Below are 23,221 nucleotides of genomic sequence, written 5' to 3'. Positions count from 1 at the left end.
GATGGATGCGATCATTAAGATCATTGAGGTTAATGCTCATAACCTGTGATCAAGTTACAAAGATACGAAGTGCCGCTATTAGCCGCCTTTTACTCTGTATATATCTTTAGACATGGGCGCTGTTAGCAGCCGCCCACAGGAGGAGTTTCCCCCTGAGTGCGGCCACTCAGATTGAGAGCCGGTACTATAAAGATCTATGGAGCGGACGTAGTAGCCACGCCCTCTGACGAAGTCTTTGTGACGAAACGCGTCAGGGCGTGGCTTACGTCGCTCCTGTTACCTGCCTCCCAGACGTGTTCTCCGGCTGTGGCTTCTCGTTCCCCGTCCTGCAATCCAGCGTGGCGGCGCATCGATAGAGGTCCATTCGAGTCCATCGATGGTTATGTGAGCAGTATATGCCTGTGTTGTGCTTATTACAAACCGTGTGGTACCCAGCCCACAGAGTGCATAATCTTGGTACGGGGCTATTCTGAATTGTACCGTGGATATTTTATTGTCCTAATTAAAAAACTCCGTTTAATGCACTATGAAGCGCTGTTTTTCCTCCACTTCCCAATAGATTTTCCATCTCTGTGGGTTCCAGAGATTCTCTCCTCCTGAGATTGAAAAACCAGCTGCGGGTTCTAGAACGGACTCTGGTGCCTTCCCAATCCTTCATGAGAATACTCTGAAGGTTTTAAAATACTGGACTGTGTTTATTCTGGTGAATCAGTATAGCGCTCATTGTTGTTTTTTCTGCAAAAATATATATATATATATATATATATATATATATATTTGGCCACCATAAATGCAAACGGGGGGCGTATTATTTGTTTTATATAATTGTATATTTCGAGCATTAAAGGGGTTACTGTAGCCCGTGATGTCACGGGACCCTGGCGGCCATCTTTCTTGATGGCAATAGTTCCCTACATGCATAACACACGGAAAAACATACAAGTGCTACATGTTTAATAAAGGGATATTTTTACCTACTCTTTTCTGACACTCGATGTCACGAGTTTATATTCAAATATCCCTCACGAAAAAGGTATTCAAGTTATTACAAAACGGTTACTTCATGACGGTGACCTGGGGGAGAAACAACCAAAATTCATCACGGACTCCATTGCATATATACTTCAGCACAATTATTTTCTGTTTAAGAACACACATTATTTACAGGTGATGGGGACGGCCATGGGGACCAGATTCGCGCCGAGTTACGCCAACCTTTATATGGGCGAGGTGGAACAACAACTGATCTGGGGAGGCGACTTTGGCGTGAGTCTGGTCCTCTATGGCCGTTACAACGATGATCTATTTATTATTTGGGATGGGGATCACAGTTTGGCGCAATGTTTTGTTGATCACCTTAATTCTAACCTTTTTAACTTACACTTCACTAACACCCTTGACAAGAAGCGGGTCTCTTTTCTGGACCTCAATCTTGAGGCAATAGGTGATACCATCATCACCTACAACTTTGTTAAAGAAGTTGGATCCAATGCTTATCTACACTTTAAAAGTGCTCACCACTTGCCATGGAAGAGAGGGATACCGAAGGGTCAACTTTTGCGTCTACAGAAACTTTTCTGAGTTTGCAACTTTTGAGAAGCAAGCGACAGAAATGATTACTTCTTTTCAACAAAGGGGTTACCCCGAACATCAACAACACCAAAGCCTATGAAGAGGTGATCACCCTAGACAGAACCCAATTACTGCTCTCTGACCCCCAAAAAAGGTACAAAAATCAAAATGGGACACACAATCTGTATATATTTCTAAATACAACAGCCACTCCTCCTCCATTAAGAAGATAATCAGCAAGAATTATAATATTCTGAAATCTGATTACCTATTGAAGGATACCATCCCCTCTAAACCCTCCTTTGTTATCAAAAAGAACAAGACCCTTAAAAGCCAACTAGCCCCGAGTATGCTCAGAGAAATTTGGGACAACAGAGTCCGTAGCCCCCACTTGGCTAGGACCAAAACCAAAAGGTTTTTTTCGCTGCGGAATGGGCAGATGTATTACTTGTGGCCACATCCGAACCCGAGCTGAAAATAGCATTATAGATAGAGACGGGAAGAAGATACCCCTAAACGAATTTATGAATTGTAACACAGAATTCATAATTTATTTGCTTAGGTGCCCATGCAACCTTACATATGTAGGGCGGACCACAAGGCGAATCAAAACACGATTCTTGGAACACCGCCGTAATATTGTCAAGAAACTAATTAACCATAGTGTCCCCCGTCACTTTCTTAAAGCACATGATGGCAAACCTGAGGGTTTGACCCTCGTAGGCCTTGAACATATCCCCGCAACCACCAGGGGGGAGATCGCTTTGCTAGATTGTGCAGGCAGGAGGTGTACTGGATGTATAGACTCAGGACCATTTACCCCGACGGGCTAAATGAAGCGGTTGAATTAAACGCCATCATAGACTGAGCTAATACATCCAGTACACCCATAGAATCCTCCATCTGGCTTATGAAAATACAGCTGTAATAATGCCACAAGTGTTTTGCTCCAGTTTTCTATATATATACTTTTCTGGTCCTTTCTTGATTATATATGATTCTATCTATTTGCTAATTCTCTGGTGCTGTTACTTTATAATGAAAAGATTGTACTCTTTATACAAATTGTATTGACCACACTGTATCAAACTTATGTCTATCATAAGTACATGTAATGTACCTAATATGCATACTATTTTCTCCGTCTCTGCAATTCCCAAAATCAAAATATCTCCTTTGAAGTAAATACTATACCTTCCTTGGTATATATGTATCTATTTATTCATTTATTTATTAGTCTTATTATCTTTCTGGTGCTGTTACTGTATTTCTATATATAAACTATATTGACTATACTCTATCTAACTTGAGACTACTATAAGTGCATCTAATGTATCCAATATGTATAGCAATATTCCCTCTGTCCCTACAATGCCCAGAACCAACCAAAAAATATCCCTTTATTAAACATGTAGCACTTGTATGTTTTTCCGTGTGTTATGCATGTAGGGAACTATTGCCATCAAGAAAGATGGCCGCCAGGGTCCCGTGACATCACGGGCTACAGTAGCCCCTTTAATGCTCGAAATATACAATTATATAAAACAAATAATACGCCCCCCGTTTGCATTTATGGTGGCCAAATATGTATGTATGTGTATATGTATGTATGTATGTATGTATGTGTGTGTGTGTGTGTATATATATATATATATATATATATATATATATATATATATATATATATATTTACCCCAAGCCATATGCAGCTAATGTGGATGGCTTTAGCCCGAGTGGAACGCAAACCCGGAAGTGTTTTGAGTTCCACCGCCTCCGGGCGCGATAAGAGATGTGGGAACATGTCAGAGGGAAGACCCCAGTGCGCGCATGGGCTCTGGACACACCCGGAAACGGTGTGCGGTCCAGAGATGAATAAGAAAACATACCCTTACACCTAAACAGGAAGTCCAATGCGTTACAAAGCTCCGATACGGTATATCCGGTTTCTATGCAAATGTTGTTCTATGTCTGATATTCTTTTGTATTTTTATACATATTCTTTTGTATTTTTATACAGTTTGCCATGCTCGTTTTCTGTGTTAATGATCATATATAAATATATATCTTCTCTGCTCATACAATCCTTCTATTAATTGTATATTTTGAAGTATTCTTTTGCTAATTATGCATAAGACAGGTGCCAATTAGGTAGCTCATTATCATAACAACACAGGTATTTAAACCCTAAAGCCACAATGCTTCCATACACCTTGAAAAAGCCTTTTCTACAGGCGAAACGTGTTGGTGGAGGAGAGGGAACCCACAGTCCCATACTAATTGCTACAAGCATTGGGAGATATTATTTGAGTCCGAACCAGCCTATCCTGCATCCATCTTGTCCTTTACCCCAGTTTTGGAGGATTTGTCCTGAGTCCACCGGAGTGGACGCCTTACCATCTGGCCGGGAAACTTTACCCCCTTATCACACCGCCATCCTATTAGGAACAGGACCCCCCATCTAACGGGAATACAATAAGGACATCCTAAAGGCACCATAGGAACGGATCTCACCTTCCACTCCCCAAAGAAATACGGTACCGTATGGACTGATTTCTAACTGTTATTCCCTCCCTAAAGCTCTATCCATTCGAACACTCAATGCCATCCAGTGTTGTTATTCATGTCCATTCAGTTTTTTTTCATATATTTTTTATTATGTAGTAATAAATTGTTTTTATTGATTTATATTGGCACCTGTCTCTAAATACAACTGTCACATTCATTTATCAGCGCAGTGTACACCATTCATGGGATTTGGGTATGCTTGGCCATTGGACAGTTGCTCTAGATCAGTGGTCTCCAACCTTTTTTGGGGCGTGAGCTACTCGCGGCAAAATAAGCCACCCGAAGAGCTACTAAAATAAAAAAGAGAAAGAAATCTGCCTAATGACCAAATAATGCCCTTTACACATTATGCCACACACTGCAATGCCCCTGACACATTAGGCCACATACCACAATGCCCCAGACACAATATGCCACACACTGCAATCTCCAATATGCCGCATACATACCTCCCAACACTGGAGGCAGAGGAGAAGGGACATCTGCACGTGCTGAAGGCACGCGCATGAAATTAGTGGGCATGACCGACTATCGTGGAACTCCTACGAGGCCACATCCCCTATTTTATGCGCTATGGGGGCATTGCCAGTGCTCTGAGAGCTGCTGGCCATGCCCCCAGCCTCTCTGAACAGATGCTGTGCCATATATACACATGCCACCAGCAGTGGCAGTTACACAATGCCTCCAATACCCGCACTAATGCCATAAACACAATGCCCCCCAGCAGTGCCAGATAAACAATGGCTGCCTAGTTTTGGTGCCATTATAAATAATTACTCTGGCGGTACCAAAAAATAGGTGTAGCCACATGCCGTGCGGCCAATGAAAGTGGGGGTGTGATGCACATATGCCCCCAATAGTGCAGTGCCAGATATACATATATGCCCCCAATTGTGCCAGGTATGCCCCCAATAGTGCCAATATACATACATGCCTCCAATATAGTGCCAGGTATGCCCCCAATAGTGCCAGGTGTGCTCCCAATAGTGACAATATACATACATGCCTCCAATATAGTGCCAAGTATGCCCCCAATAGTGCCAGGTATGCCCCCAATAGTGCCAGGTGTGCTCCCAATAGTGGCAGATACACATATACCCCAATACAGTGCCAGGTATGCCCCCAATAGTGCCAGGTACAGGTATGCCCCCAATAGTGGCAGATATACAGCAGAACAACTCACCGTTGTTGCTCCTGCTGCCGCCAGGGAGAAGAGGTAGTGAAGGAGGCCCTGAGAGCTGGCCCGCGGTCCAGTGAAGCAGCGCCGACAATGGAGTGCAGCACCAGCATGTGTCCTACGTACTGTAGTAGAAGGCGCGCCGCAGCCAGTGATCTCGCGCCGCAAGAAAGTGACCTCCAGCTGCAAAGTGAGTCACTTTACAGACAGAGGTCACTTTTTGCGGTGGTGACTTCCTGCAGCCAAACGACAACCGCTGCACGTCGGAAGGGGAGCAGCAGGAGGTTGCTTTCTTGCGCCATTGACCTCCTGCTACCAAGAGGTCAGCCGAGCTACCACTTACCACCCTGCGAGCTACCTGTCGCTCGCGAGCGACGGGTTGGCGAACCCGGCTCTAGATTAACATCTTTATCTGTCCCTGTTTCCCTTCTGTGAATTCTGCTTGAGCAATGCTTTGGAACTCATTCCTTTTATGCTACAAAATGAACTAGTCCGAAGATCTTTTTGCTAGACATTATTAAAAAAATATATGACTATCCATGTTGTCAGCATGCTGAGATTTTATCTGCTCAATTTCGATATAAGCCCTTTGGTTTTCATATGCTTTATTCATAAAACCAAAATTAATCAGAAAATCCAAATTTCATATGTGTGCAATTTACGCCAAATTAATATTTTATTACATTTTTGGGGCACATTTATTAAAACTTTTTTTGCCGTATTATTCATATTAGTAAAAAAAAAAAACCTCCAGTTTACTATGTCAATGGTGGATTGCAGAGAAATTCATATTGATTTCAGTTGATGAGATGTAATAAACTGGAATGTAATAAAGGGGCAAGATTCTGAATAGGATTCCTTGATGTGCTGAGAGAATTTTAAATGAGCACCAAAGTCATTTTTAATAGATTACATTTATTTAATCTACAGAAGTGAGTAGGAACAGAGCTGCTTCCTAGAAGTCAAAAAGTAATATATACATGCGGTATATACAGTGTGTGAAATTAACTAAACAAGATGTGATTTAACTGCAGACTTTCAGCTTTAATTTGAGGTTACTTGTAAACGTAAAGCACTTTGGGGGAAATTTACTAAGATGGGAGTTCTCGTTCACATGGGATATTGCTATGGGGAGCCAATCAGAATCTACTTTTTATTTAGCAACTTCTAGAAGATAATAGATAGTATCTGATTGGTTGCCCATAGCAACATCCCATGTGAAATAGAACTCCCATTTTACTAAATTCCCCCCTTTGAGTCCTATTATGAGAAACGTGCTATATAAATAATAATAACAATGTTATTACCTAGATTGTGTGCCATTTATAGACTTATGGTGTGTACACACGGTACTTTTTGCTTTCTGATGTTGACGATCTAGTCAACATCGGATCGGAATCGGATGCAGATCGCAATCGTGGATAGTATCTGAAGGCACATCTGACCGTGTGTACACACCATTACATATGTCTATTTAGTGTTGATTAAATAAAGATTCAGTAGTTTGTCAATAAAAAGTGATGCAAGCTGCTGTAAGGATCTTTCACTTCCCTGTATTTCAGGGTAGAGCAAAATCTGCATTTAAAAATGAAATGGGTACTTATTACGTAGTTTGCCCATTACGTAGTTTGCGTAGTGGTGTATTGAGAATACCAATACACCACTATGCTGGCTACGTAAACTACGTAACTTGCATAAACAACGTAATTTACGTAGTTGGAGCTGTGCTAATACATAATGGGTCATATCCCCACTATCCACGTCATACCCCCAGTGTCCACGTGGGAGTGGAGTTAATTTTATAAAGTGTAGCGAGCGCACGCGTATCGGCAGGGCTCGGCGCTCGCCACTCTTTATGAAATGAACTCCACGCCCACGTGGACACTGGGGGTATGACGTGGATAGTGGGGATATGATTGTATTAGTGGGTGTTATACAGTGCATTATACTTGCCCTCAACGATGTCCCCGGTGGAAGCGTTCACCTCCTCCGGCACTCGGCGTCCTTTATGACACTCCCCGGCAGCAGCAATGTACGCAATTAGCGTAGTGCCGCTGGGGGAGCAGGGAAACCATGTGATGCTCCCCCAGCACCACTACGCTGAATGACATCCAGTCTGCCGCCCCAGGATGCGTCTCCCCATCCTTCATCCCGCAGAGGCCGTCGGTGAAGCACCGCCGCCGAGCCCGCCGGTCAAGCCCCGCCGCCCGCAGTAAGTCCGCACATATTAATAGGGAGCCCGGCTAGGCTACGCTGACAACTTAGCCAAAGGATACGTTGTCAGGGTAGCTTAGCCGGGCGCCCTGTATACAGAAGTACCATGAAATGCTTGAAACTGTTTATTTGCGAGTCAGTTCATACTGGGTGGTTTCTGGGATGGTACACTGGTTTGGGACAATATTTTGCAGGGGACTGCAATAACACAGCTCCCAGGCCCATATCCTGAAGAGGAAAGTCTGCATGATAGCAATTTGTTAGGTACAAAACATCTAATGAATGATTATCTATTGTATAGAATACATTTTTGTCTTGGATTTACAGTACCCTATAACAAGTATTGTTTGGGAGTAGTTTTAAGGTCTTTGGCAACTCTCTGTGGAAACGAAGATGATTTAAAAAAAATTAAAAATGATGGTTAAGATGGAATACCATATCCACGGAGAAGAGAGGAATGGGATGAAAGGTTGATTATTTTGTCCTTAGGCACCTGGTCAAGTCTATTTCCAAGCCATGTTTCAATTTCAGAGAGCATTGTAATTACTCTGGGTTTGGAACCGTTTTAAGTTCTTAATGAAATATACTACATAAAAGCAATGACTTGAATGAATTACCACTACAAGGAAAGATTATCTCAAATGTTTGACATGGTGTCCTTTTATTTCTAGGAAATTGGATACACTATGATGATTACATTTACATTACCATCACAAACACATAAAAGCCGCCTGTACTATAAGTCAGGTGTCTGCTAGAAAAAATAAGTTATTTTGGTTAGAAATGTAGTGAAATGGACATTGGGCATGATGTAATAATGTAATCTTGGCATTAAGGGCCTTATTCTAGTTCACTCTTAGAGGCAAATTCCTTCTCAAATGGACAAAACAATGTGCACTGCAGGTGGGGCATATATAACATGTGCAGAGAGAGTTAGATTTGGGTGGGGTTTTTCTGCAGAGTGAGATCTACTGTATATTGCAGTGTAGAAATAAAGCAGTCAGTATCCCTGCACCAAAACAAAATAATTCACCCAAATCTAATTCTATCTGCACCTCTTACGTCTGCCCCCCTGCAGCGCACATGGTTTTGTCCATCTGAGAAGGAATTTGCTTTTAAGAGTGAACTAGAACAAGGCCCTAAGTGACATTAAAAGAAGGAAGTGGATCATTTGAATATCCTGTATTTTATGAGATGTAACACAGTACAGGTTTAGTATTCCTTATCCAAAATGCTCGGGACCAGAAATTTTTTGGATAACTGATTATTCAGTATTTTGGACTATTTTTATATTTCAATGATGTATATTGCATTTACGTTGTATAAACACATCAAACACATGTAATTCACACAAATATATTTTATTTGTGCATGAAACAAGGTTTTAACCCCTTCCCGACATTTGACGTATATATACGTCATGGCCGGGATGTACTTCCCGACACATGACGTATATATACGTCATGACTTAAAAGTGCCACCGCGTCTACAGACGCGGTGACAGAGGGACGATGTCTGCTGTCCCTGACAGCAGACATCCTCCCTCATTGCCCAGGGGGGGCAGGGTTGCCCCCCGTCTTGGGCGATCGCTGCGATTGGCTGTCCAAAAGTGAACAGCCAAAACCAGCGTTAAACTGCGTGTAGTGTAAAATTTAGACGCTGCTGCCCCCTAGTGTCCAAAAAAATTAAAGGAGGTTAAAATAATGATTTTTTAATAAAGTATAGATATGGTCTTTGTTAGTTATTAACTATTTTGAGTGGTATGATTATTTGTCTCACAAGCAGAAAATGTAACATTTTGCAAATAGCAAAATGTTCAATTTTTTTACGACATTTTGGTATTTTTCACAAAAAAAAAAAAAAAAATTGTATCAACCAAAATTTACCACTAATTTAAAGTACAATGTGTCACGGGAAAACAATCTCAAAATCACTGGGATAAGTAAAAGCAAAAAAAAGTTCCCCACTTAAGTGATACATGTCAGATTTGAAAAAAAGGCCTCTGTCAGGAAGGCAAAAACATGCTGCGGCGGGAAGGGGTTAAAACATGAAACAAAGTTTGTGTCCTATCCCATATACTGAATTTGATGCCAAGCATGAATTTTCTTGCACATATTTAGTGCCATTTACATATCATTTCCCCAGTAGTGCCAGTTTATGGATGTACCTAGTAGGTTTTTAGCAAAAAAAATTTTGGAGATGGTTTTCAGAACAATTTGTATAAGGGATACTCAACCTCAACCAGTACAGCTATTGGTCATACATTGAGACTAATCTAAAAAAAAAAAGGCAAAGAACACAACTTAATTCTAACATGAAATTTTTTTTTTTTTTTTTTTCATTTGACCCATAAATTTAAAAGGGATATTATTAGCCATGGCAAAGGTTAATGAGGAATCGGCTAATAAGGTTGGCACAGTCTCCACAGACCCTGCATTAGAAATGCCTGCCTCCACTATGGACCATCTGGAAATCATAAAGCGGTGTTTAAACTGCGATTTTGTTCAACATAAAAATAATACTACACTATACTTTAATCAATGAACTATAATGTTACAATAGACCTGTTGCAAAATATGGGTGTGATGGTAGCACTAAAATTTTCTGACACTAAAGAAATTAAGGTAAATTAAGAAATTAAGGGATTTGCCCTAATTTTTTGGGGTGCCATGGACAAAATCACCTGGATCAGCAAATTTCCAACAATCCACGTGTTTTCTCCACTTACCTGGTGAAATTGCAGCCATTTTAGCTGCTTTTTAAGGCATTTTTATGTAAAAGCATGAATGAAAAATAACTTCAGTATCGGTGAAAAGAATGCAGTTGATTAGTCAGGCATTGAATTAATTTTTTTTATCTATACAATAAAACCCAAGATATTGAATATGCCCCTAAAAGTCTTAATGTAGATCGTTTATTAAAAAGCAACAGTTGCAGTAAATAATGTTTCAGGCTATAACAAGATTATCTACTATTCTGCTTTGGAATGTTTGTGCAAGTTACTAGCAATGATAATTTGAGTAGGCACAGCAGGCCTGATTCAGATGTTGATGTTCTTGCTACTGCCATTGCTATCTTTTGAAGTACGCATTTGCAGTTATATGCTAATATGGGCATAAGCTAACCTGAGCATAGGGACACCCAGGAGGAAGAGGAGGAGGAAGAATAGGGAGAGGAAGCAAGCTCTTGAAAGTGGTGGAGGGTTGTGTACCCATACAAATGACACAGAGGTGGGTATGGCTGAGCACTTGTCTGAAAAGTTCTTCACTTCACCAGGGTATTCCTAAGATCTGATGTGAATCATAGTTTGGCTAGTCAGCAACACCTGCAATTTTATTTAAAATATCTGTTCAGGGCAAAGGTCAATGTTTCAATGTTCCCAATGCCAGTAAGTGGCTGGGCATTAGGCTAGGGGGTGTCATCTATGTAAGGAGTGCTGGATTGCTGTAGCCACGTGGAGTCTGTGATTTACCCACTTAGTTGCGATCAGTTGCTGCCAAGCTGTAAAAACCCGCATGTGATTTATTACATGTAAAAATGGCATATAAAGTGCCAAATTGTAAGCGAGCCTCCTCGGGGAGCTCAAGGGCAAACTGGTCTGACTTGTCCCAGTGTATGGGGGCCATTAAGATTGCATCTCAATTTAATAATTTCTCTCACCACTAGAGGGTTTAGCTCTTCAAGGAACATCTACTAAAGGACTGATTTCTACCCTATACACTTTACTTTTAACCTCATCATCGGATGTGAGAGATTCCCATGAAAGGGCTCAGTAGACCGATTTAAGTAGAAACTTCAAATTCCTTTTAAACCATTTTTCCTTCTTTCTATAAGTTTCTATCAGTATCCCTGTAGCATCTCCATATCAAAATAAACTATTTACTCATATGGTACTGGCAGCTAGATGTGTCATCATGTCGGTAATCAACTGATCTATCTGCAGCACTTGAGATTTTAGCTAAAGTTTGGCACAAAAGTTTATGAAGGTTTGAGAACCAAGGACTTCTCATTTCAGGACTCCTCCTACATTTAACTGATAACTATGAGGTTTGGTTACTAGACACATAGATCCAGAGGCGGAACTTGTGGGTGCTGGGCCCAGGTGCAAAAATATAATTTAGGCCCCCTTCCTCCACCTCAACCCAAGTTCACAATATAGAACACAACAGTGGGCTGACAGGGAGAGGCCGAGCATGATAGGGAGAGGCATGCGTAGGAAGTGGGTGACAAGGAAAAACAATGGGTTACAGGAAGAGGGTGATGGGGCAGCAGTGGGCCCCTTAGTCTTTAGGGGCCCCGGTGCACTGCACCTGCTGCACCAATGGTAGTTCCGCCTCTGCATAGATCATGTTTTTTAATTTCAGCACCATTTTGCCCATCCACTTCTTCCTACTTCCCCTCTTCTCCCCTATCTCTTGCTCTTTTTTTTCCTTTTCTTCACATCTCTCTGTTTCGTTTATATTTCAATTTACTTTCTAATATAGGAAAATCTAGATGAGTCTTTTTAACCTGCATATTCAATTTGATCTTTAGGACCACTCAATGTGTACTCCTTTATAGCAAATCAATAATGTCTATTTTTTTCTGTGATATTACTATTGGACCTCTACATAGATCACATTTTAAATTCTCATCTTATTAATAAATATAATATTATATAAAACCACAATACAACAGATAACAATTGTTTTCTTAGAATGCTTTTTTGTCTTTTATTTTTGGCTTTCCTTCAGATTCACAGTATGACCAGTGGTATTTGAATTAGCCAACCTACTGGCCTGCAATAAAGTTACTACCTGTAGCAATTTGCACTACAATTGTCATATCTGTTCACTTTTTAGGCAATTGAACATGTTTGCAATGCTTTGTATGAAATGGTATGCCATTTATGTACTTCTTTTTCCTGATCAAATATTGAGCCATTGTGTACCATAATGTTATCAGTACTTGTTAATATCCAGTTCAAATCATTTAACAGGAATATGCCAGTCAGTACAGTAGAGACATTGTCATTTTATCTTCTGTCCCTCTTTTACTATTTGTTTTTTTTTTACTGTGCGGATACAGGATTTTGTCGTGCACTGCAGGGAGTCTTTCATAAGACGGTTTAGCTTGAATCCAACTAGTTGTTTTTGGACAAAGATGCCTTAATACAATGTGTGTTCATTGTGAATTTAATATGGCCTCAATAACCCTACTTTTCGTTATTATGTTAACCCACATTTTTTTTCAACATTTCCTCTTAGAATAAACAGTATTTCGCTGGAGGTTCTGTAAAAAAGAAAACATCAAGCTAATTTTGAACATGTTTACCGTTCTGTTAAAACCTTTCAAAACTGACATAAACATAGTACTTTAAATGTACGTGTATGGGGGGCTAGACTGCACATCCTAAATTTAACCAATACGAGGTGCTAGCATGCTGATACTTGTAGTGCCACACAGAAAAATATGGACCTTGCGCACAATTTTAGATTACCGTGTGTATGCACGTTCCCGATACCCGTTGTATGCAGACTAAGAAAAATGCATGCAGGGTTTGCTGCTTAGAAAGCCTGCTGGGTGGGGGTGACAATATAAACACACAAAAAATCCCAAATATACTTTTTGATCCGGAGGTCTCTCCAGCTCCCACTTATCTTCTCTGTCTTCATACTGTAGAGGGGACTTCTGGGGAAATTAAGTTTGCCTTTTTTTTTTTTCAAATACTTTTAATTTAATTTTCAAGAAATATAATGAACAATCAAGAAGTACAAAAAGCATGTTACAATGAAGATGTTCTTCAGATGTGTAACACAATATCGCTTGGTTAAAATAAATAAATTGAATTATTCTAACAAATAAATTGTATGACTAACTGTTATTAAACATTTACAATGAACTTATTACATAAAACACAAAAATGAAGATGAGAATGGGTGGGGAGGGAAAACACGATCGTCGTTTATAAAAAAAGTCCAAGCTTGTCCTGCATCCTGGCAAACTGATGCTATTACATCCTGCCACATGTGATAAATCAGAGAAGGTCCATTTTTTTTTTAAATTGAGTATTTTTATTGGTTTTGCATGTTAAAGCAAACAAAAAAACATTCGGTACTTGTTTCCTAGCACGGCGCCCATCACATGGCATCGTGTACCTTTATTTAGTGGTGTGCGATGCTTGTACAATTAAATATCGCATAGCATCGCATGCCAGCAAATGTGGAGTTGACTTTAGATAGTGTGGCGAGCGCAGCGGAATACGAGCCCGATGCGTGGTGAGCGGATGTGGAATACATGTAAAGTAATCAGTGTCCCCTTGCGGGGCTTGCCACGCTTTGGGCTTGGTGGCTCGCTGCGCTCACCACACTATCTAAAGTCAACTCCACGCCGACGTGGATAGTGGGGGTATGAAAAGGTCGGAGAGAACGCGTACCACCGCCCCTCGCGGGGCACGCTGCGCTCGTCACTGTGTATATACCATATATGACATATACATATTCGTATACACATAAATTTCACTAACGTCCTTGATGGGATACTGGGAATGGTCTTAAGACATTGGGGGTATTAGAGGGTATCCGCAGGAGACAGGCACATCTATAACTTTGAAGCTGGGTGTGCTGGCTCCTCCCCTCTGATTCCCCACCCAGGAACCAGTTTAGAAAAATGTGCCCTCAGGAGAGGATGCACACTGCTGGAGCTCCAGAGAGTTTGTCTTCAGTTTATTTTCTTTTATTATTTTGGGGTTACTGTGTTGGACTTCACAGTATCCCTGCTTCGAGGGAGTCAGTTGAGGAGGGTTCAGCTGCAGGCCTCTTAAGGTACCGAGCTGTCCCTGCTGCAGGACCACTGTCCTGAGAGGGTGTTTGTACTCACGGGCATTGCGCTGCAGTGATACTCACCCCCAGCATGCCGCACACTCCTGACACAGTCCGAAGACGTCTGTGGTGAGTAGAAACCGGGGTCCCCACAGTGGGGTACCCCGGCTCATTGTGCGGCAAGATGGCGGCAGCGGCAGACGCGGTACCCTGCACAGGGGCTGCGCAGACCCCCTGTCACAAACTGGCTGCGGGTGACAGGCCCTGGGCTACCAGGGCAGATCCCACTATAAAACGCTGTTCAGTGTGAGGGCGCCATTAAAACTGACAGCCAGCGCCAGTATAAAGATCAGTGAAGCCCCTGCGCCATCACAGGGGGGCGGGGCTTCAGCGGAGCGAGGCCAGAGCTCTGAGCGCGCATACACTACTTCCTGCTTCTCCCTGGGCGCCATTACTGTCTCCAGATACACTCCTCAGCGGTGAGGTGTTGGACAGAGGAAATCTGCAGAAAACAGCAAGTGTATTTAGCGCTAAGATCGCTTAATTGATCACACTGTTCTGTGTTTATGCGTGTTACCAACTCCTAAATAGGAGTTAAGGTTGTACAGGGTGTGCTGGTCTCCTCAGTGTAATCTGAGCGCTCCCCCACGTGCTTGTTAAGCTACACACTTCCAGTGATAGAGCTCACACATATATAGCTGCTATACACTGCACACTGAATATATATATATATTTATTTCATTGTGATTGTGGTGTGTTTGTGGAAGAAAGGTTACCTATTCCTTCAACATGGTGAGGAAGTTAACCTGTCTCATTTGCAGCAGCAAGTTTGTGCCTAAATCCACCTCACAGATTACTTGTGAGGAATGCATGTCCACTCAACGAGTGGGACAGGGGGTTCATCCCAGATTACTCCTCAATCAGACTCACAGGAGCCTGAATGGGCGGCAGGCATTAAAACCATGCTGCAGGCAGTGTCAACACAATTGGCTGCAAATACAATGCAGACCAAACAGGTGCAGCAGGACTTAACAGTTTTAGCCGCACGGGTGGATAATATAAGCACCACCACGGGCCAGTCACGGAAGCGTGCTGCGACCGCCATGTTGCCTGATTCAGATGATGATCTGCAGGCGGGTGACGACACAGATGATAATGTGGACGACGGGGCTCTGATCCCTGATTCACAGTCATCTCTTAGAGGCCCAGAACCTCTTATTACAGCAATAAGAGAAGTGTTAGACCTTCCTTTAGCAGACATGCAGGAAGGTGACCCGTTCTTTGGTTCCCAAAGGAAACAGCAAATTGTTTATCCTGAACAAGTTGACCTTGATGAGACGTTTAAGGAGGCTTGGAAACAACCTGAAAAGCGTTTCCAACTGTCTAAAAGGTTTAAGTCCAATTTTCCCTTTGATCCCGCCACTAGAGCGGTGTGGGAAGAGCCTCCGGTTGTGGATGCATCAGTGTCCAGACTGTCCAAGAAGGTGGTTCTCCCCGTCCCAGGGGCAGCAACACTCAAGGATAGTACAGACAAAAAACTGGATACTACCCTTAAGTCCATGTACACTGCGAGTGGGGCGTCTCAGAGACCTGTCCTCGCCAGTTGTTGGATGGCTAAGTCCATTTATACATGGGCTTCTCAAATGAGAGCTGTATACTATGCAGTGTTACAAGCCCAGGATCTCCTCCAAGGTCGGGCGCTCCAGATACAGTCCGACAATGCCACAACTGTGGCCTACATAAATCGCCAGGGAGGCACAAAAAGCAGGACTTGCATGAAGGAAGCTTCCAAGATCCTGACCTGGGCGGAAACGTACGTGGTGGCTCTGTCGGCCATCTTTATCCCGGGTGTGGACAATTGGGAGGCGGACTTCCTAAGTCGTCACGCCCTCCACCCCGGGGAATGGAGCCTGAATTCACAGGTGTTTGCAGCAATTGTGGACCGTTGGGGCCAGCCATCGATAGATCTGATGGCATCCCGGTTAAACCACAAAGTCCCCATGTACTGCACAAGGACCAGGGATCCAAGCGCAGTGGCAATAGACGCCCTGACAATTCCATGGGTGTTTCCCTTGGTGTATCTGTTTCCACCCATACCGCTTCTGACAAGAGTTCTAAAAAGGGTTCGAAGTCAGGGAGTGGAAGCCATTCTGGTGGCTCCGGACTGGCCAAGAAGGGCTTGGTTCTCGGATCTACAGAGCCTGCTGATCGAGGATCCTTGGCCCCTGCCTCTAAGGAGAGATCTACTCACACAAGGCCCTTGCGTCTTCCAAGATTTAGGGCGGCTACGTTTGTCGGCGTGGAGGCTGAGCGGAAAATCTTAGCTCAGAAGGGTCTGCATTCATCAGTTATCACCACGATGATTCAGGCCAGAAAGCCGGTAACAAACACCCACTACTACAAGATCTGGAGGAAGTACGTGGGTTGGTGCGAGGAGCAGAAGGTCCCCCCAGCGAAGTTTAACCTGAACAGGTTATTGTGCTTCTTACAAGCGGGATTGGATTTGGGTCTCCGTCTGGGCTCACTAAAAGTCCAGATCTCGGCCCTGTCCATATTCTTCCAAAAGAAATTGGCTACCATCCCGGAAGTACAAACATTCCTTCAGGGAGTGCTTCACATCCAGCCTCCCTTTGTACCTCCTACACCTCCTTGGAGTTTGGATGTTGTTCTTAATTTTCTTCAATCCTCCTGGTTTGAACCGTTGGAGTCGATAGAATTGCGGTATATCACCTGGAAGGCGGTGGTCCTTTTGGCCCTAGCCTCGGCCAGAAGAGTGTCCGAATTGGGAGCTCTCTCCTGTAAGAGCCCCTATCTAATTTTTCACTCAGACAGAGCGGAGTTGAGAACTAACCCGCGATTTCTTCCTAAGGTGATCTCTTCCTTTCACCTTAATCAGCCAATTGTAGTCCCGTCTGCATCTAGTTCACCGGATATTCCGGTATCCCTGGATGTTGTGCGTGTCTTGCGTGTGTATGTCCAGAGGACGTCAAGAGTCAGGAAGACAGATTGTCTATTCATTCTGTATGACGCACAAAAGAAAGGACACCCTGCATCAAAGCAATCCATTGCTAGATGGATTAGGACCACAATCCAACACGCCTATGTGACGGCAGGCATGCCGACACCTCCGGTTTTAAAGGCTCATTCCACCAGATCGGTAGGCGCATCCTGGGCGGCTGCTCGGGGTGTGTCAGCTCTGCAGCTCTGTAGAGCTGCTACATGGTCAGGGCAACACACCTTTGTAAAATTTTACAAGTTTGATGCCTTAGCCAAAGAAGATACCCAGTTTGGGCAGGCAGTACTGCAGCAGTCTCCGCACGTACCCCCCCGTTCTGGAAGCTTTGGGACATCCCCAATGTCTTAAGACCATTCCCAGTATCCCATCAAGGACGTTAGTGAAAATAGGAATTTAATACCTACCGGTAATTCCTTTTCACGTAGTCCTTATGGGATACTGGGCGCCCGCCCTGTGCGGGGGTCTGGCTGCAGCTTTATTCTGCTTATAAAGTTCAGAAGTTAACCTATGGTCTTCTGGTTCTAAGGTCTAGTTCAGTGACCTTGTTAAAGAAAATCCATCCAGTTGGTGGTAGTATAGTTGTTTTTTATTTTGTATGAATGCGGGTGTGCTGGCATAAATCTCACCACACTATTCACACTTATGTTTACATAGGTGACATACAAGTTATTCCTCTCATATGTACATTCTCCTTCGGGCACAGTTTTTCATTAACTGGTTCCTGGGTGGGGAATCAGAGGGGAGGAGCCAGCACACCCAGCTTCAAAGTTATAGATGTGCCTGTCTCCTGCGGATACCCTCTAATACCCCCAATGTCTTAAGACCATTCCCAGTATCCCATAAGGACTACGTGAAAAGGAATTACCGGTAGGTATTAAATTCCTATTTTTTTTTTAGAGAGAAATATTCATGCATAATCTCTCATATAGATATAAGGATATGTAAGGTAGATGTTGATTCTCCAAAGCACGGATATACGCACAAATACCCGGAGGCACCATCCGGGGCTTCGCGTCCAGCAGTATATAAGGAGGTGTAATATAACATCATGCCTTTCGAACAGTCACTAAGCACCATCAAATTACAGTATATAAGCAGCCATCAATTGAAGACACCACTGAGCAGAATAAAATAACTCACTATCTAACCTACTAAATCTAAACCCACTAACACTTAAAGAAAACCGCCCCAAAACCCCAAAGCAAACCTCCCACAAAACCCCCCACCCTGTACAACCCACCCCCAACTAAGGCGTACTTGTCAAATTCTGCTACTTGCTCTCTGCAGCTACCAGCTGGCCGCCCCCCGATGCCCGCCCTACCACCACTGCTGCAGCAGCTCCCTGGGAGCTATTACATGCAATAAATCGCTTGTGATTTATTGCATGTAAAAATGGCACATAAAGTGCCAAATCGGAAGTGAGTCTTCCGAGGAGCTGCTGGGGGAGCTCAAATTTATGTTAGTCCAACTTGTCCTTATGCAAGTCAAACTAGTGTATGGGGGCCTTAAGTCTAGGTAATTTCTACTCCATCTCAGGCTCTTGTAAGGCGTATATCTTGACTTGACTTCACTATATTTCCTTTTCTCTCGACTGCAAGTTCTTTAGTATAATACATATGGGGGCAGTGCAGTGGCAAGATGGACTAACACCAAAGAATATATGATGAGGTTCTTTAATACATTTTATTAACGTAACAGCATTGCAAGGGGCTTAATAAATAAAGAAAATTGAGTATGACTGCATATTACTTGCCCACATTACAAATTATATTATATTATTTCTATATCTTCCCTTGTTTGTATTTTAGGACAGAAAAACTTCTGCGATGCTCCCAGTGCAAATTTGCCAGATACTGCAATTCGCTCTGCCAGGTAAGTTCCTCTTGACTAAAGTTTACACATGCACGCACACACACACACACACACCATCTTTGCTCATATAACTTGTTTGCAAATATTCCCCTACTCCAGTGGTTCTGAAACTGTGTGCTGTGGCATCTGGGGGTGCCTTGGGACAGTTGAAGAGGTGCCCTGGGTTGCTGGTCCATTTATGACCATGTAATTCACAAAACCAGTGTTTGTGGCTTCCAATCATAAAATATGTAGATAAACAAAAACTAATCCTTTCCCTTACCACGTAACTTAAGTGAAGGATGACCTATGTAAATACAGTTTACCTAATTTAGTATTTTGGCCTAGGGCTGCCATGAATAAGATTATGATAGTCTAGGATGCCATGATTAAAAAAGAAAGTTTGGGAATCCCTGCCCTACTCTGTTAGGAACTGCAGGTACCTGATTATGGGCCTAATTCAGACCTGAACTCTAAGCTCCTTTTTTTTCTCAAATGGATAAAACTATGCTGCACTGTATGTGAGAGTTAGATTTGGATAAGTTCTTTTGATTCTGTGCAGGGTAAATACTGGGTGCTTTATTTTTACATTGTAATTAAATTTTCAGTTTGAACACACACCATTATTATTTTATTCTTCTTCTGAGTGAATGTAACACCCCAAAAAGAAATGGGAATGCATTTTATGTTAGTACAGCAATAACAGCTGGAAAGTTACCCGCTCCTTAAACTTACATAAATGTAGATGGTTCACTAGTTAAATTTGAGAAGTGCAAAGGAGAGGTAGCCCCTGTTTGAAGATTTAGGGGGGTAGTCAATTAAGACAGTTTTTTGGGGGCTAGCTAAAAAAAACATTCTTTACTATTAAACTGCAGCCATAGTCTGACTTTTTATGTACATGTTTCGCCGATGTACTGTAGTTTGGTTAAAAAAATGAGTTGGCAAAACATGACCAAAAAAAAAAACACATTTATTTTGACAAAAACGTGCGTCGGTGAGTAATTCACCAATCCACGTGTTTTACCGACCAATCTGGCAATTTCATTGAATAGGTCGAATGTAAATTGAATAAATACCTTAAAGCTTGGACCCTGTAAGAGAGTTTTACAATATTATATTCTTCCGCTAACAGTGAATGTCATACTTATACTAATTGTAGGGCCCTTAACCTGATTGTTCTAAGGTTGGAAGAAATACTGTAATAAGTCCACTATGACCACGTGATCAGAATATTCTTTCAATAAAATGTGCTTGTGTACAGTATGTGGAAGATTCATCTGATTTTTTTTCTCTTTTTTTTGGGGGGGGGGGGGGGGGGGGGGATTTGTCAGGTTCTCCATATGCTTCACCATGAGGTATATTTTTTATTACTTCAGAGTAATTGTATTATTCAGGAATGTCCATGGAATGGGGAGAATGTTTGATATCCTTGTTGTCTCCTCAGAAATTGCAGAATGGGTATTTTTTTCTTGTATTTGCTTTTTGATTCACCTAAGTGGTAGTTTTGGGAAAAGATATACTTACTGCTGGAAGTAGCTGGAGACTCGCAATTTTTCAGGTAGTCCGAATGGATCTGAATAAGGTCCATATTGTGAATATAAGCTGATATTTTCTCCATGGCTGCCACATGCCATATTTTATTTATTAGTTGCTGGCGAGAGGGAGGATCAATAACTTTCCATTGTTTGGCAATTAAACAACAGGCTGCATTCAGGATGTGCATAGATAATTTGTCAACAGTCTATCAAGGCCCTCCACAGGGCAGCTCAGGAAAAAAGACCACGGTGATTTGACTATTTGTACATGGAGTATCTCGGAAAGTAGTTGGGAAACAACATCCCAGTAACTAGCATTTTAGGGCAATGCCACCAGATGTGTATGTAGGTGCCCTCCACACCAGAACCTCTCAAGCAGCGGTCAGAGGCAGTATTCAACATTTTATGTAGACTGGTAAGCACAAAGTACCATCTATAGTAGATCTTATTGCCATTTTCTTTGATTGAGGAGGAGGCCTTGGATTCCCTTTCATTGAGAGTGGGCCATGATTCCTCATCCGTTGGGTCACCCAAGTCTTTAACCCATGGGAGCTCATGTTGTGCATCTAGGAGTTTTGCGTGTAATAGATTATTTCGTTTTTGAATGTTATTAGAATATTCCATTTTTACTTAAGTCCTAATAAAGTAGAGAAGTCAGGGCAAGACATTTTACTCTTTGAAACTTTTTTTTAAACTACAAAATTGTGGTATTTGCCGTTTTTGCACTTTTTATTTGTTGCTCGTTGGCATGATTCCTGTAATTTATGCATTTGCGCAGAACGCAAATGGCATTCCATAGCAGTCTGAAATAAAATTCTGAATAATTCCAGAATTGACCGCTTATCAGTTGAGTCTTTTTAGTTTGTATGAACTCTCTATTCATAAGTGAGTTTTCCTATTCTTAAATCCATTCCTTCATACCATTCATACCAGAATATTGTCTTGAATTCTATGACTGTGCTCAAATACTAGTTAAGGCAATTACATTTATTTGTTTACCAACCAGAATCCCATACAGTTGAAATATGGTTTTAGTTCAGATCCACCTTCTCTTTTCATATCTTCCATATAGTTGAATAAAAAATGTGAATTCTGCGTTATGTGCTCAAGAAAAATCTGGAGCAAGACAAGGAATTGTGGGCGCTTGACTCTGTTTGTTCAGATGGTGTGATAGGAATCTCCGAATGGATGGATAAAGAGAAAAAGAAACACACAATACGTGTATTAGTGACACACTAAACTCCAAATAAAAGTGTAAGGAGATAAAGTGGGATCCCAACTATAGAAGGCGTACCAGAACTCACAATGTGCTGCGGTACTGGACGTATATAACGGTATCTTTTAAGTGGATCACCACAGGTGCAATCAACAAGATGGGTGTTGGATACAAACAGATGAATGTTCCAATGTGCGTACCATTACTCACTGGGGAATAAGGATATGTAAGCCTATAAGGGTTTCTTTCAAGGCTATCCCTTCTCCAGTGAACATATGAACATGCAACAAACAAAGGAGGGTCTCGATGGTAATCGTACCAGTACTCACTGCAAAAGCAGGCCAGTCACATTCATAAAGGTATCTTTAGGTGAAGCAAATCCCTCTTCACTCTCCTGTTTCAATTCCACTCACAGTGAAAAAGTGGCATATGGAATAAAGTGCCAAAGACACAATGGAGGAACAGGTCTCAGTATAAAGAATTTAATGTTAAAACTTGTAATGTGGCCAATAGGCCATTAAAGCCACAATAGCAAGATAAAAAAGCAATAAAAAAGAACTCGCTTAGCTCCCGACATGTTTCGGCGGTCACAGCCGCCTTTTTCAAGGATAAAGTGAGTAAGCACATAACAGGATATATATACCCCATGGAGGAAAAAATCTGTTGTTGGAGGGAATTAAATTCATCCTTACCAACAATTATTTTAATTTTAATGGTATTTTTTATAACCAGGAGGTCGGCACTGCCATGGGGACCATGGGGACCAGGTTCGCCCCCAGTTATGCCAACATGTTCATGGCCAGATGGGAGAACCTGATGGTATGGCATGGTCATGACTGGGCGGCGAACCTGGTTCAATGGTGGCGATATATAGACGACATACTGTTTATATGGAGGGGCCAGGAGGATGATCTCACTAAATTTTGTGAGTACCTCAACTCCAATTGCTTTAACATACATTTGACGTTTAATGTTAGTAAATGTGAAGTTAATTTTCTTGACCTTAGAATATATGTGGATAACAACAAAATAGAGACTACGGTATATCAAAAACCGTCAGACTCTAATTCGTATATCAATCCATCCAGCAACCATCTTAAGAGATGGATTTCTAACATTCCGAAGGGGCAATTTGTACGGTTGAAGCGCAACTGTTCCAATACTACGAACTTTGAGGCTAGTGCATCGAATATGAAACAAAAATTCATTAACAAGGGTTATAATACTGAGCTCGTAGATGGAGCGCTTGAAGAAACCAGGTCCATAGTAAGGGAG

At 42.1% G+C, this 23,221-nt stretch overlaps 1 protein-coding gene across 2 annotated transcripts in view; it reads left to right on the top strand.

Annotated features, from left to right (window-relative positions):
- SMYD3 (SET and MYND domain containing 3) overlaps positions 1 to 23,221 on the top strand; it is a 605,383-nt gene that overhangs the window by 48,893 nt on the left and 533,269 nt on the right. For both annotated transcript variants that reach the window (XM_083176239.1, XM_083176238.1), the window contains exon 2: positions 19,153 to 19,216. In XM_083176239.1, coding sequence (XP_083032365.1) covers positions 19,153 to 19,216 — 64 coding nt within the window. The remainder of the gene's footprint in view (positions 1 to 19,152; positions 19,217 to 23,221) is intronic.

The sequence above is a fragment of the Crinia signifera genome, chromosome 3 (genome assembly GCF_055691185.1).
Source record: "Crinia signifera chromosome 3, ASM5569118v1, whole genome shotgun sequence".
NCBI lineage: Eukaryota > Metazoa > Chordata > Amphibia > Anura > Myobatrachidae > Crinia > Crinia signifera.
This window is presented reverse-complemented; position numbering and strand designations above follow the sequence as displayed.